Raw genomic sequence first — 17090 nt, forward strand, 5'->3', positions numbered from 1 at the left:
AAGGGTCCCTACTAGGTGGTTATGGGTTTGAAATCTGTTGAAATTAGACACGACATTTCACATTCTTTGACAAAAAAGATCCCTTGATGCATGAGGAAAAATGTAATGGGTTTCCTCATGTCAGAATAACCAAATAGCTGATGTGCTATGTGTTCCAGTGGTGTTGTTAAACAAAACAAACTGTTATCTTTTTTTTCTTTGACAAATTTTAAAATGCAGTTTTCTTATAATCAAAATATATCCATTAATTTCACATTTAGGGTAAGTAACACACACACACACACCCAGAATAAACACTAAAAGTTAAAAGTTTTAGTTTATTTAATGTCACCACTAGAGCACACTGATTTTTTAATTGGCTGTTGATGTCAAATATTTGGAGATTGTGACATGTAGTCACAAGAAACCCAACTATATTCTTTTTCAGAAGGGTTCTTTTATATGCTCTTTCACACATACAGGACAGCACATACCAGTCTTGGGGCACTGGTTGGGATGGGGGAAAACCCAATCAGAGAATGGATAATTCCACTCGAGCACCTCAAGCGAGCATTCTGACAGATCCACACTCCCAACCCGGAATGAAGTTAGAAGGCTTAATGGTGAGGGGTAGTGTCACTCTGGGCTTCTAGAATTGTTAAAACACACCACTAGCCATGGGATCAGTGAAAAATTCACTAGCCCTACTTTAAATAAATACAATTTTTCCAATAGTAATAATCAGATATGTCACCTAAAGACAGAGATGGAGCTTAAAAACCTTTACATCTAGTGGGGAGGGAGCGGTGGTTATGTGGGAAGGATATTCATATTTACAAAATAGACTTAAATACAGCAACTGACAAAAACTAATTTAGTAGCCATTGGGCAAGGCAACAGAAATTATTTACTAGCCCAACACTGAAAATCACTAGCCATAGGAGTGAGGCTACTATAATCTAGAAGCTCTGTAAATCATAAAATATTATCTATCTTAAAGTTTAGCAAAATCAAACTAAGTGACATATTAGCGACATAGAACTTTAGCGAGGTAACCATATCAGAAAATAAAAAACAAATATGGTAAGCTTAAGTTGTAGGATCGGATGAAATAATGTTTTTGACGAATCTTTACGTTATGCAGCTTACAGACATTTTGAATTTAGTAAAAAATTGCAGTAATGTGCATGCTAACTAACTTTTGTTGTTTGCTATCCTTTTGGTTTAATCAGTAGCATATAACCATTGTGGTGCCTTCAGTTAATTACAGACAAAACAAACGCACTGACGTTTTTTGGAACAGTCAGTTGTACGTCTTTTTAAATTTAGCGTCATGAAATATTAGCGTCTTGTACTGCCCCGCTAAAATTTTATGCTTGCTAACGTTTCCTGATTTCCAGTCAATCTGTGCTAAAAAGACTAATAAGAAAAATCTGAGATTGCTAAGAAAACATTCTGTTTGAAGGCAGTACATGTTATGTACAAAATTACTAATAAACATAGAAATCTGGTCAAGTAACAACAGGAACATTGGTAAAAAAACGTCATACAAAAAATAATGTTATAATATGAAACATCCAGTGCATTTTTGATTCTTGTGTATGGGGTTATATTTTTCTAATACGGTAATCAATTGATTACTTTGATTTCTAAAAACCATGTACTCACAACCTTGGGTAAACAAACAACTAGTGAATCACACTAGCGCAACAAAAATATTTCTAAAACAACAAATATGAAAACATTTTTCATAAAAATAGCTCTACCGAGGACCGAGTCCTTTCAACAATAATTTATTACCCTTTTTCAATAAAAGACATACATATATGAATATGAATAAAAATAACATACTATAGTAATCATCTAACTGGCCATCTACTCAAATGAAAAGTCAACCATTATTAAGGATGATCTAAAACCGAACAATTATGCAGATTTAAAAACACTTTTTGATCATATCTGCTCATGTTTAATGAGCTCCAGTGATATCATTTACACTAAAACCGGCCTCGGTGGTGTAGTTATTTAAGCCATCAGACATTAGGCTGGTAGGTACCGAGTTCGCACCCTGGTACCAGCTCCCACCCAGAGTTTAACGACTCCATGTAAGGCCACTACACAGACTTCTCTCTCACTAACCACTAACTGCTAACCCTCTGTCCTGGACAGACAGCCAAAATAGCTGATCAGTGTTTCTGACAGAAATTGTTTCGGGGGTATGGCGCTATGGAATTGGATGCAACCACAGTCAACAGGGGGTGGGGGGGGGGGGGGAGGACTCCCTCAGAAAACAAATGGGTTAAGTTTGGGGTTAGGGTTATGAAAATCATACAGTAATGATAAAAGTAATTAATTCTGTCAAAAGGTTAACTTAAAACAAACAATCTGCAAAGGTTTTTAGGTCTGGCGCCATACCCGTTTTACCCTCTGGCATACTTGAAACTTAATTGGACATAAGCAAGAAAAATAAGTTGAAATTAATGAATTTACACTAAAACAGCTCTCTTTGTTTGGATGCAACAGCATTCCTTTTAATAACAAATAGCAAACAGTAAATGGATGCTACAAATGAAAGTAATTCATAAACAAAAATGTAGTCAACAAATAAAAACAGGAACAAGAGTAAAAAAAATATTTTAAAATTTTTTCAATATTATGAAAACATTCAACACATTAACATTGTTATGCTTCACACTTTAAACAGAACAATCATAACAATACTTCATAATTTTTCAGATTCTTTTCTCAAACATATAAATCAATGAAACTAAAAGCCTCCAATTAACAACCCTATGTTATACCTAATTTTACATATGAAGACCGATTTCAAAATTTAAAAAATCCCAAAACTTTATTGACCAGAGAAAATTTAATATTACAAACAACTAATCAGTGCATTTATTGTTCTTTTATTCTTCTCCATAACTCTATATCATGTGCTCATATAGTACCAGACTGAGTGTTTTTTTAAAAACATAACACCAAGTTACAAATTAACGAAAGCACCAATTTCAAATACTGCATAGTATTTAAATAATTCTTATAAATGTTCATGGCTGCAGTTTACCAAAACCCCCCAAACAAACTGAAAAGTGAATAATGACCAAAAGTAGACTTTCTATGTTTGAACTAATGAAAACAATCACAAGTCATAAATAAAAAAACCCTGCTTAGGATCAAACCAGGTCTGGAGTCTAATTCACAAAGCTCTCTTGGGCTCTGCTAGACACCAAAGCATCCTCTTTGCAAGTCTTTTAGCACTGCGCTGCGAGATCGCAAAGTTGCGAGAGTTTAGTGAATGAGGTTCCTGGTGAACATTAAAGTTGCAGACCCTAGTTTGTTAAACAATACCACATATTTTTTTCTGTTAGATCAGTTTTAGATAATTGAAATCAAACATAACACTTTATTATGTAGATTATCCATTTCCGTACATTCGAGCATTTCTGGTCATCCCAGTGTTTGTAATACTCTGAAATGCATTTTCAACAAAAATCTACAAACACATGTACCTCTCAGAATGGTGAAATGGAGACCAGCTCTAATCTATTTTTATAGTGTAAATCCCCATTTCAACATCACAGATCCTGGTTTTACTTTATTATAACTTTATTCAGATGTGTTACAGGTTTGTGGATTAACCAAACTTAGCATCTATTTTCATGGGATGAAACTAGGGTTTGCTACTTATAACTTGTTATAACCAGACAGATAATTAATCTGTAACCATTACTTAACCAAAGAAAAAAGAAAAAAGAAAAGAAAAAAGTAGACAAATGTTTAAGTCATGACGTGTAATTATTTTCATTGCCTCAAACACAGAAAGACCCTGCACGTGATATTTACAATATATTTGAAACTAAAAAAACATTACTGCTGATATATTACTAGACATAATAGACATAACATTAGCATTAAAAAGTTATTAACATTATACATTCCTAATAATTAAACTACAAGTTACAGCAATTTATATGTTGAGAATTTATATGATAAGAAGTTTAGGCTAAACTACAATTAATAATCCTAATTGATAAATATTAAATAAACCAAATAATAAATTTGTATTTTTAATTTTGATGCTACTTCATATATTTAAAAAAATTAAACTATAATATTTGAAAATCATAAATTACAACAAAAATTATTTAAGTGGATAAAACTTTATGTCTTTTACATTTAATGACCTTTTTCAAAAAAGCAATTTCATCTAACTATTCTATAATTTTAATGCAACTGTGTCTACACACAGAAGTTTATGTGGATAAGATGTTTATATCTGGTAAGACTTACATGCAGCTACAATTCATCATGTGGACTTTTTAATCCTAAGTCAACTTTATCTAACATTTTATACACCTGAATGGGATCGATAAGATAATGCTTATGGAAGGACACATGATCTCTGTAGGATAAATAGTCAGGGCTGTAATCTTCAATACGAGCCTGCAAAAAAAATTAAAAACAAAAATATTAAAGTTAATTACACTTTTTAATATTAATAATTTTACAGAAAGAAAAAGTTCCAACCACTATGGTTGTTCACACCGGTGAATGTTGTTTTCTGACTATGGTGAGTGTGGGTAATTTTTGGCATGCTTCCATCAGAGAACTGTTCAAGCACGCCTGTCGTGAGCAAAACCTCCAACTTCGCCAGAGTTCTGTCCAAGACAGGTGACTATGGTATGCACTACAATCTATTTTTGAACTGATGGTTTTTTAAATGGCACACATAAATAGTAGGTTTTTTGTTTTGTTATTTCCAAAACACTTCTTCTTTTCTTTTTCTGTCAAATAAAATTGAAATTATTGACCAAAACCCTCTCCCAATGTTCATGGAGGCCAAGAAGGACTATGGGCTCTCTTATTACACTTGTTCTATGCACTGAAGAGATTGTCCTGACTTTGATGCCATTTTAAGATGTTTCTGAATAACAGACTCTTCTTAACGACAACAATTCCATATGCAATATATGACACACATGTATATATACAAAATGTATCTTATTATACACAATGTAATATGTTACATTATTTATACACAATGTAATACGTTACATTATTTACACACAATGTAATATGTTACATTATTTACACACAATGTAATATGTTACACACAATGTAATATGTTACATTATTTATACACAATGTAATATGTTACATTATTTACACACAATGTAATATGTTACACACAATGTAATATGTTACATTATTTACACACAATGTAACATGTTACATTATAGGGTGTGCACTTTACGGTCGCCCGATCACCCATGGCGAGTCAAAATAGCGTCGGGCAAGTCAAAATCTTATCATGTGTCGCCCACCTGGCGACCAAAAAATTCTGCATATTTTATTATGTATCAAAATGCAAATAACTAATGTTTGTAAGAAATCGGAAAATTACTTTTTTATTTATTGCTTTCAACTGGTTTACTATTAGTATCTGTGCAACCAAAGCCATATAGGACATAATAGCGTCCACTTCCCCAGTCTATCGAACAGTCTAAAACCATTCGGAATGCCTTGGCCAGTTTTGATTATGTATTTGGAAAACCTCGGCTACGTAAATGTATTCATAGCCCATGACTGTCTTTACTTTCCATTTAGTTACAAATGGAATAACTCGTCACATTCCGCTACGCTATGTTTCATTGAAAGATTTTGTTTACGAGCCTGAGGTTTTCTGAAGTTACATTGTGTTGGAACGTTTTCATTTCTTATGGAATATACCGAGTCTACTATACCAAACACCCAATCGTCATTGCGAACGATGTCAACAATAGCTATTATTGCTTGTGCATGTGCGAGTGTTGTGGGAACTTCAAATTAACTGAACTCTTGACAGGTCACTCATGTTGTTGTTGTGAGTGACCTGTCAACAAACGAGTTGTTGTTGTTTGTTCAATCTTTTTGCACATGCCTACATCCATTAAACATGTGTTGCCCTCTGAGTCTATGTAGATTTCCAAACAGTCAGGTTTTGTAATAAGTTCTCTGTTTGATATTGGCTCACATTAACGAATGATACCAGGTCACATTATTGTATGATACTGACACAATATTCTACTATGTTATTATAGTGATTTACTTTGTATGGTTTAGAAATATTGTTGTTATCGTTATTATCCGTTTCATAATTAAATAGCCTTTTACTTGTATTGTTTTTTTATTTCTCTGGTGGATGTAATTATTGTTTGTATAGATTGCTGTCAGCTTAGTATTTTTTAAATTCCTCATCATACAGCCATAAAAGCACCTTATTCATTCCAAGACCGAGCCTTGGTAAAACATTCCAGATGTTTGATGGTGTAATAATTATAATCTCCAGCTGATTGAGACACATAGACAGCGACAGACAGACGTACAGACTGACAGACAGAAGGACGGAGATAAAACCTCAATGTTCTCGCTGCTCCATTTAAGCGGGACGGCCTACCCCGCTATTGTATTTTGCCGCCCTCCTTTCCCGTTCTGCCACCCTCTTTTATTTTTCTGTGCCTCTCTTTATTTTCCACACCATACTATATTTTACAGCACCTATCTCTGCTATTTTCAAATGCACACTTTTTCTCACACACAAATAATCATGAGTCTGCACACTGGACATCAAAGTAAACGAGCCGTGTTGTGTGTACGAAAAAGCAACTGACGAAAAACTTTAGTAGCTTACGACAGTTACCGTAACGTAATTTAACAGTATTTTTAACAGCCTCTATTTTGTCCCATACCTGTATCCATTTGTATGTTTGATACACACAATAAAAGTTATATTTTATTTGGGCAATGAAAACATTTGATTTGTTATCGATTCAGCAATCTCCCACTGAAAAACCACATAATGGCGTCAAATTTGTCACGTGATCAGACCTGTCATTCTGTCTTTTGTTTCCACTAACTATCGTCTGATATTTTGTTCTCAATTGCAGATTTAACTGGTTGTAACTTGGGTACCAAATAATATATACGCCTTTCCAAAAACAAAACTACTTTTTATCAGTTGGCGATATCAAAGTGATCAATTCATTCGATGAAGATGGAAATAAAATGAAGAGAATTTGTTTATCCCACATGAGGGGATCACTTTACAAACATCTTTATTGTTTTACATATATCTTCAAATCTTTATTAATAAAAATAATAATTTTAAAACTTTGATTGGTTCAGCAAAACCGGAATTGCCCGTGAATGTCAGACCGACAACATCAAGGAAGGAAATGTTTTATTTAACGACGCACTCAACACATTTCATTTACGGTTATATGGCGTCGGACATATGGTTAAAGACCACACAGATATTGAAAGAGGAAACCCACTGTTGCCACTTCATGGGCTACTCTTTTCGATTAGCAGCAAGGGATCTTTTATGTGCACCATCCAAAAGACAGGATAGCACATACCACGGCCTTTGATATACCAGTCGTGGTGCACTGGCTGGAATGAGAAATAGCGCAATGGGCCCACCGACAGTGATCAATCCTAGACTGACCGCGCATCAAGCAAACGTTTTACCACTGGGCTACGTCTCGCCCCACCGACATCATCAGTTGGCTTGTATGTAGCAAATAATGAGAGGCGAAAATAAGGAGTATGTCTTTCCACAAAGTCGACAACGAAAACACACAACGATATATGGTAACCAATCTTTCCTTTTTTTTTCTTTTTTTTTTTGAAGGGTGTGGTGCCGCGTGGCCGCCCTCCTTTAATTTTCACCCAACGAGAACACTGAATCTATGGTCCCTTCCGGTTGGACCGGTAGGGTACTAATAATAAAACCCCAGTATTTTTACCTGATGTATATACTGTGAATGTACGAGATCTATCTGCAGCCGATCGAGACACATCCCAAGGATCATGTCGTCTGGGGAGTCGATAGCGGGACACTTACACTCCTCGGCTAACAGCTTCACGGCCGGTTTACTAAACACCATCCTGCAAGGAAAACACAACATAATCAGCCTTTCAAATGGCAATGGGTGTTCAAGTCCCTATAATACATACCACAGAAAAAGCTTTAAAAATAGTGGGGAGAAATCATGCTTAATAAATGAACAGATATTGCAAACAACATTTAAACCCAAAGTCTAATGGGATTATTTCACATAGAGGTGTCCTTAAATATCAATTAATTCAAAATGAAATATATACTTTACCTTTTTCCAGAAATAAAAACGAATCCGTAACAAACACCTACCCGCCACCTCCTGTGATGTAGTTGTAGCCGTAACCTTTAGCAACACCATATCCATATCGTTCTCCCATAACGACAACTTCCTTTGCGTCGTAACAAGCAAGAAGTTTCCGCAACTGTTTCAGACTACAAAAAAAACTAATTCTGTGTGAAAAGGTCTTGGATATTTAAAGAATATTAAAATAAAAATATAAATACATTATTTCACATAGGGCATAACAATAGCATTTTCTATGATACAGGAGGGTTGTAAATTTTATACATTTTATAAAACTCAAGCAGGGGACAATATTTCAAAATCGTATGTAACCAAAAGTCGATTCATATAATGTTTACCCATAGTGCTTCCCAGCAGTGAATGTTGTTTTCTTACAATAGTATGTACACTATAATTTGATATATTTCTAAACCGATTGTTATTTAAATTGCACACAAAAATTGTACAGGTATTGTTATTTTCAAAACATTTTGACTTTTTTTACTTATGTCAAACCAAACTGAAATTATTTACAAATTTACAATGTTCATTTTGCTGGGAAGGACTATTGGTAACCAACTGTTCAAAGTTTGTTTTGTTTAATGACACCATTAGAGCACATTGATTAATTAATCATCGGCTATCAGATGTCAAACATTTTGTAATTCTGACATGTATTCATCAGAAGAAACCCGATACACTTTTCCTAATGCTGCAAGGAAAGCACATACCACGGCCTTTGATCAGTTGTGGTGCACTGGTTGGAACGAAAAAACCCAATCAGTTGAATGGATCCACTGAGGTGGTTCGATCCTGCAACACAAGCACCTCAAGCCAGCACTCAACTGACTGATCTAAATCCTGCCTCCCACAATTGTTCATTAAAATATATTTTGTAAGCATAACCAAATCAGTTAGCTCAAACAGGTTCTTAAGAATAAATTATTTATTACCTTATAATAGTGTCATCATCGGCTATCAGAAGCCATGGTTCATCAGAATTATTTGCAGCTCTCCTTATAATAGCCAACGTCTTTTCACAGTGACCTGAAATAGTTAAACACAAAGTGAAAATTCACACAGGTACCATAATGCAAAATGTCTTGCCAATATGTCACATGCCAGGACCCTTATTTTCGAAGCTATCTTAGCACTACTAAATCATAAAACCATCGTTGGTTGTGACGTCACTGCAGCACATGCCATAGTGACGTCATACCTTATAATGGTTTTAAGATTTTGTAGGCAAAGATTGCTTCGGAAATATGATTGCAGGACTTTAGGCTAAATGTATGTGACTAATGTTTCTATATAGCCATGATGATAATATTAAACCCCCAAAACTTAATTTATTTTTCTTAAATGGAATAAATAGAGGATAATAAACGAGTTACCAGTTATTATCAAATTTATGTCCCGAGTGAAATAATTTTCACTTGTCACGAGCTTTAGCGAGTGACAAATGAAAATTATTTCACGAGGGACATAAATTTGATAATAACTGGCACAGAGTTTGTTATTCTATTTATTACCTCAGCTATATTTTCTCTAAAAGCCTTTATTTTTTATGCACATTCACAAAGGCCAACCTGTATAGAAACGATGTAAACCACTTTACGCACTGTTCTGAGAATTGCTATAACTTTGTAATTTAATCAGTTCATGTATAATTTTCAAAAACAAGTCCTTTTTATTCTGCTACAAAATCTATAATGAATTGCATTAAAATGACATTTGGTTATAAATTTAATACCAAAAACAAAGAGCCGTAAACGCAAACTCTTTAAACTACATGACATCATTTTGTGTGCTTGCCAAATCGTGATAACGTCATATTTAGTACCAACAAGGTCATTGGTTTGTAAGCGTTAAATTGTCCAATAGTATTGTTCATTAGACCAATGCAGAATATTTCTCACTGAGAAAATATGGAAAATATTTTCCCAGTTATGAGTGACCGCTGGGGTAATAAAAAGAGTAAATGAATTAATGTACAAATGTATCCTGCTACACAGCCAAATATGCATGCAATTAAAATTATTATAATCAATGTGATACACCAATTTGAAAATAATAATCAGCAAAAATAAAAATAAAATTATTTGAAGTCTGCCCTTGATACACAATATTCCCACATGCATTATTATAGAACTACCCTTGCAATATTCCCTTTTAAAATACTTTTAGAACATCATTAGTTAGCTAATTGCCATTAAATATCTAAACAATGTTTACCAGTCTGTCTTGTCATGGACTATATATAATACATGGGTCAAATTAAAGTCACTAACCCTAATTACCCATATTCCTGTTTTTATTTTTTGAGCACAGTTTTATCTATGAATGGCTTTCGTTTGTAACATCCATTTTCTATTTGCAATTTGTATCTGAACAGAGCTATTTCAGTGTCAATGATATCATTGGAGCTAATAAAGCATGTTCATCAAACTAGTTATATCAAAATGTATTTATAAGTCAGCATATTTGTCCATTGATTACTACAAAAGAGTTTAGGTTTTAGATCATCATTACAGTATTTGACCGGAAATTAGCCCATGTCTTTGAATAAGCCCCCCCTCCGTTTTAATAGCATTTAAGAAATTAGGCCCTCATTCGTAAATAAGCCCACCCCCAACTTCGTCACCTTATAAATAACATGAAACTGCAAGTTTGCTCAAAGCTCATTTAAAAGGTCATACCTCCTGCAGATAATTAAACACAAATGTAACACAATATTTTACCACCAGTGAGATTTAGCAGTCTAACAGTAACCGTGTATAACATTGTTTCCAATTGCATGCCTGAACCAAAACCAATGTCTATTCTTACCACCACACTGGGTCCGCAGTTAATGCTAATTAGGCAAATACCTTATTCTGATTGGCTAAGAACAATGACCTAGATTGACAATTCTTTGTAGTGTAAGCTGGCTGCCTGTGTCACAAACGTGTGTATACGCTATTGAGTTTGTTAATTGCTGTTGTTTTAAGTCTTCTCAGCATTAAATTTTGGATGTAAATAAACAGAACTGGTAAGTAATTGTAACATGGAAGGTGTGTTTCTGATAATTAGATACTAGTAAAAAAACCAATATAATTAATAAACAATTATTATTTATTAATAACAAATGGAACACTAATTAATAGGTGCTACTGAACGTTTTTTGTTTTCTTCCTAGTTCATTTAATTATTATTATTTATTTTATTTTATTATTATTTTATTTTTTTCTCAACAAAACTGGCCCCTTGTCTGGGAATAAGCCCACCCCATGCTAAGCTCACAATGAGTTGTCTTGGCCCCCTGGGCTTATTTCCGGTCAAATACGATAATATGGCTTGGCTTACCATTATAGTAGATGGCCAGTCAGTTGATTAGCATTTTATTGATCTTTAAAAGGTATATTTTAATGAAAAAAGGAAAATTTCTGAGGTATGTACACAAACACTTGGATCACCAAAAACCATGGGATTTGCTTAAATTAATAATTTAAACAAGAATTTATAAGTAATGTGTAATTTAATTAATTATATTATTCTGGCTTAGTATCAGTGCCTTTAAAAGTGATAAAAAATTTAAAGTGTTTTGTTTAATGACACCACTAGAGCACATTGGATGTCAAACATTTGGTAATTCCGACATGTAGTCATCAGAGGAAACCCGCTACTTTATTCCATTAGCAGCAAGGGATCTTTTATATGCATTTTCCCACAGACAGGACAGCACATACCACGGCCTTTGACCAGTTGTGGTGCATTGGTTGGAATGAAAAAACCTCAGTCAGTTGAATGGATTCACCAAGGTGATTTGATCGTGCGATACAAGCACTTCAGGCGAGTACTCAACCAACTGAGCTAAATCCCGCCCCTTAAAAGTGGTAACTATGGTTACTTGCCTGATTCTGTATTTTCTATACCCAGATCTATGGTTGGTATGTCAGGATCTTCTTTATCACTGTAGTACTCTATATTTGTAGTCTCCTGTCCCCACGTTTTCTTTACCACAGACACTGAGCAAATAAAATGATATCAAGGTTATATTAAGTACATACCGGTACTGGCTGACACCACTAGAACACATTGATTAATGTCAAACAGTTTATAACTCTGAAAATGTTGTGTTCAAAGGCAACCTGCTATACATTTCCATTAGCAGCAGGAGATTTTGTATGACCAATGATATATAGCAGTTATGGGACACTGGTAGAGAAGGAAGGAAATGTTTTATTTAATGACACACTCAACATATTTTATTTTATAGTTATATGGCGTCGGACATATGGTTAAGGACCACACATATGCTGAGAGTGGAAATCTGCTGTCGCCACTTCATGGGCTATTCTTATCAATTAGCAGCAAGGGATCTTTTATATGCACCATCCAACAGACAGGATAACACATACCACGGCTTTTGATATACCAGTCGTGGTGCACTGGCTGGAGCGAGAAATAGCCCAATGGGCCCACCGACAGGCACTGGTTGGGATGTGAACAGGTATATATCAAAAGCACTGATATATGATGTGTTGTTAGTGAGAATGTGCACATAAAATACCCTTCTGAACTGTTGTCCTTGGAAATGATCTCCCACACATATGCAGCTTTAAGATTTCATCAGAATTTAATGTTAAGTAAGTTTTAAAATAATCAAGTTATTACCTCTGTCCTTGTGGAATTTTCCACATGTCTTTACAGCAACAAACAGATCATCTACTGGTAAAGGAGTCCCCTGAAATGAGAAACAAAGAGTACTGGTGAGGTACATGATACACCCGTCAAAAGTAGGTCATGGTGACCAAGTTACGGTATGCAACACACTGTCATCCCATGCTGTACTTGCATGCAAGGTTTGATGATCCTGGTGGTTATCAGCTGAATAATTTGTCTGAAAGTTTGCTTCATTTTGTCAGGCCTGACACTGTTTAAGAACCAATTACATACATTAGCTCTTGTTGACAGGATAATTAAATTTTCTACATTTGCCTACCATGGGCCAAACTTAAGAAGCCTGTTTTTTTATAAACACAGGTGTTTGAGGACTGTAAATACAGGTAGTTAGATGTGTTTTAGTGAAAAACAGGCTTTGTAAATTCGACCTGATATGTTTCGCCACTATGGTTTTTGACCAGTGACACAACACAGTGTGTGTGTGTGATTGTCTTCGAATCCAAAACTATAAATAAATGAATGAACTGAAATAACAGAGTTACTGCATGTTAGACTGGATGAAATACGGTTTGTCACAGAGTATAGCTTATACTCACACACTGCGGAAAGCGAAGAGGTAATGACGTCACACACTTGTCTGACGTCACTGAGGTACAAAATTCTCGAACCGCTGTCAATGGAGTCCCTTCATCTTCATTCCGTATAAATTTGGCTAACTGAAGAAGAAACAAAACCAATATTACAAATCATGAAATTAATGTGAACAAGATATTAATGTGAACAAAATATTAATGTGAAAAGTGTGCCTAATGTATCGACAGAATAACAATCCTTGCAATTGCCCATGGCAATCAGCAATGCTGTGGAGATTGCTGTGGAGTTTTTAATTCTCCACGGCACTTTTCTTGCTGTGGACTATGTCAGAATCTTTTTCCACTGCTTGTTTTTTTCTTAATTGCAGTGATTGAATAATTACTTGATGGATTATATTTTTAACCAGTAATTCACAATTTTTTTTAAAATAAAAATAAAAAGACAACGAACAAATGCAATGAGGATCTGATAGAATGAAAGTATTATTTTATATTGGTAGAAAGTAATCATGTAATGAACAAGGAAAAAAAACCTTCCTTAAAATAAACTGCATTTTGGACAAGTAAAATGAGTTGTTGTTGTTCACACTAACTAGATTTACTGCTTGCTTTACACCTTGTCATTTGTGTGGTGCTCTGCATAACAAATGGAGGAAATTACTACCAAATAACACAATATGGATAGATTTGTCAAAACAAACTGATGTAAGAAAACACTAAAGTAAATTTACTGAAAACAACTCAGCATTTCTTGTTTACAGTGTGAACTTTTAAAGTTGCATATACCTGACTCATTAATAAAAATATGCATTTCAGTGTGTACCTGTCCCAACGCAATATCATGACACGTTATCTATTGAACTAAAAAACTGAAGAAACACAGTTATTTTCTAACAAAATGTCAACTATTTCATGAAATTATTTTACCAAATTATTAAAATACTATTCGCCAATTGCTTTTAAAATTCGCAATTGGCAAATTTGGCGAGTGCCTTAGCTAGCACTGAAAGTAATAATGATGTAAAAGTTTATAGTTTACTGGGACTGAACAGTAAAGTACCATACATAATTACAACAATGATTTTACATACACGCACGCACACACACATGCACACACACACAGAGAGAAACAAACACAGAGACAAACACACAGACAGACACACACACACAAAGATACACACATACACAACACACACACAGACAGACACAATCAAATGATAAATAATACCTCATGTTTAGGATCAATAACAAAGTCTATCTCCAGTTTAGAAGACTTCAATCTTGCGACAATACTAGAAAAAAGAAAAACAACAATGTTTTCATTACTACGAAAATCAAATCACATAGTATGGAAAAAATGTATTATTGTATATCGTAAGCATTATCAAGAAGACTAGTTTTTTTGTTAGCCTCACTTTGTGTGTTTAAGGGAGTAAAAATGTAAAAACAGTTTCATAAATGCACACATATTCCATAACACAAAAAATACAACAGCTACTGACATTTTTTTTCTGTTGTTGACTGTAAAAACAAAACGAGGATATTATATTAATTAAGAACAATGAAAATTGTTTAACTTAACAATTTTTTTAGCTATTGTATAGTTTTGTTTTTAGAAGAAACTTTCGGTTATATACAATTTTGATTGTAAGTAGTGTACCATCTAATATAATACACTAATTAATGATGCTGACACAATACCACTATTTAAACAGATGGCAAAGTAAAAACATTTTTAATGACAACTGTTCTTTTCCTTTTCTTATAAAGGAACTGTCAGTTATATAGAAAATAACTAATTAATGACATTGGATATTGGCTTTATCATGTGAAGGTAGGAATGGAAAAATTTTCATTTGACTGTGACAGGATAAAACCGATATCTTATGTCATTAACTAGTTATTATCTTCATCCTGCAGACCATAAAAATTAAGGGCAATTTTTTTATTATTTTTATTATTTTAGCTACATTTCACGATGACCTAGCGGTCAAATGAATGATTTTGCAATGTAGCTATGCATATGGCATCACACGAGTGACATCTAATGTCATACTCTGCTAGTATATGTTTATGACTTTGCTTTAATCGGACATCATAATAGGCCAAAAGAAACAGTGGTTTCAGGATAAAACTAATTTAACATACATACAATTCAATATAGTACACATAATTAATAATACAAACCTTTTAATCAATGGTAAAGTCAAGGCAAATCCCCCAGCCGGATCGGGATATAGAAATCTGCTGGGGTTGTCGTAAAATGCATAATGATGGATGATTGATGATGAATAATCTCTCAGAGGCTTGCCAAGAAATATTTGCTGCAACAAAAAACGCATCTGTTGTATAAAGTGTTTTTTTCTCATTTCCTGTCACGCCTAATGGCATTTAGGGCAGCGACGAAGTTCCTCCACGCCGGTCTATCCCTTGCCAATGTCTCGATGGTACCCCAACTGTGTCCTGTCTCCTTCTGTATAAAGTGTACATGGCCTTATTTCTTATACAGTGTTCTCCTACCTTTCTAACACCAGGTGGGTACGATTGATCATGAAAACAAACGTGTTCTATAGGTGGGCATCACACCACTGGGTCAGTGGTGGATTGCTGTACTTCTCCTAGGACATTTTGAATAAAGGATTTTCTTTCAAATTTGAAAGGATTTCCTTTGAAAGGACTTTAAGATTTCTGTGAAATATTAGTCTAAACAAAGTTTGGTTTGTTTAACGACACCACTAGAGCACATTGATTCATTAATCATCGCCTATTGGATGTAAAACATTTGATAATTTTGACATATAGTCATCAGAGGAAACCTGCTACATTTTTTCTAATGCAGAAAGGGATATTTTATATGCACTTTCCCACAGACAGGATAGTACATACCACCACCTTTGATATAACAGTCGTGGTGCACTGGCTGGAACGAGAAATAGCCCAATGGGCCGACTGATGGGGATCGATCCCAAACCGACCGCGCATCAAGTGAGCGCTTTACCACTAAGCTACGTCCTGCTTTATAATGATATATTTTTTCTTTCTCTTTGTTCGAATCTAGGGAGAGGTCTTAATATAGGCTAAGCCTGTTGACCAATCCCAATATGTTTTTGTAAAATAAACATTGTTTAAACCATATTAATCAAACTTATTGAAAACCGATACCTTGAGAAAAGTATATGTTACGTATAATGCCCTATTACCTCATGATAATCAAATGATGATAAAACAGTTATCAATCCTGCAAGATTTATCCTAGTTTCTTCTTCGCATACAAATATCCAAGCTTTGTTTGAGAAGTTTGCTGCAAACCTGCAATATATTAAAAAAAATAAAACAATTCAGTCTCTTTTCAAAGAAATTAATTCTTCACAGGTATTAATATTTAAGGAATATTTTCTAAAAATATGAAGGGGACACAGGTGGAAGATGTTTGAAAGTTAAGCTCAATTTATGGTAAATGCATGCTTACTGTAATTCATGATTGTTTTTCAAAACGTAATATATTAGATGTCAAATGATTTGTTTATCTGTAAACCTGATGTTATAGGAATATATTGGTGTAATATTTTATAAATATTTATCTGCCTAGAGACTGATTCAGTAAACATATTTAAAAATGTAAACAGGAAATGTTTTATTTAACGACACACACAACACATTTTATTTACGGTTATATGGCATCAGA

The 17090-nt window shown here is 34.1% G+C and overlaps 1 protein-coding gene across 1 annotated transcript in view; it reads right to left on the minus strand.

The window, feature by feature from the left end:
- Positions 1–255: 255 nt before the first annotated feature.
- The window catches only part of LOC121369142 (beta-1,3-glucosyltransferase-like), a 28573-nt gene continuing 11738 nt past the window's right edge, over positions 256–17090 (minus strand). The window contains exons 5-14 of the mRNA XM_041494015.1: positions 16606–16714; positions 15593–15729; positions 14634–14697; positions 13409–13528; positions 12804–12873; positions 12041–12154; positions 9101–9194; positions 8174–8296; positions 7770–7911; positions 256–4425 (exon numbers count right to left, since the gene is read on the minus strand). Of these exons, the coding sequence (XP_041349949.1) occupies positions 4279–4425; positions 7770–7911; positions 8174–8296; positions 9101–9194; positions 12041–12154; positions 12804–12873; positions 13409–13528; positions 14634–14697; positions 15593–15729; positions 16606–16714 (1120 nt within the window). The 3' untranslated portion in view covers positions 256–4278. The remainder of the gene's footprint in view (positions 4426–7769; positions 7912–8173; positions 8297–9100; positions 9195–12040; positions 12155–12803; positions 12874–13408; positions 13529–14633; positions 14698–15592; positions 15730–16605; positions 16715–17090) is intronic.

Source organism: Gigantopelta aegis, chromosome 3, assembly GCF_016097555.1.
Source record: "Gigantopelta aegis isolate Gae_Host chromosome 3, Gae_host_genome, whole genome shotgun sequence".
Taxonomy (NCBI): Eukaryota; Metazoa; Mollusca; class Gastropoda; order Neomphalida; family Peltospiridae; genus Gigantopelta; species Gigantopelta aegis.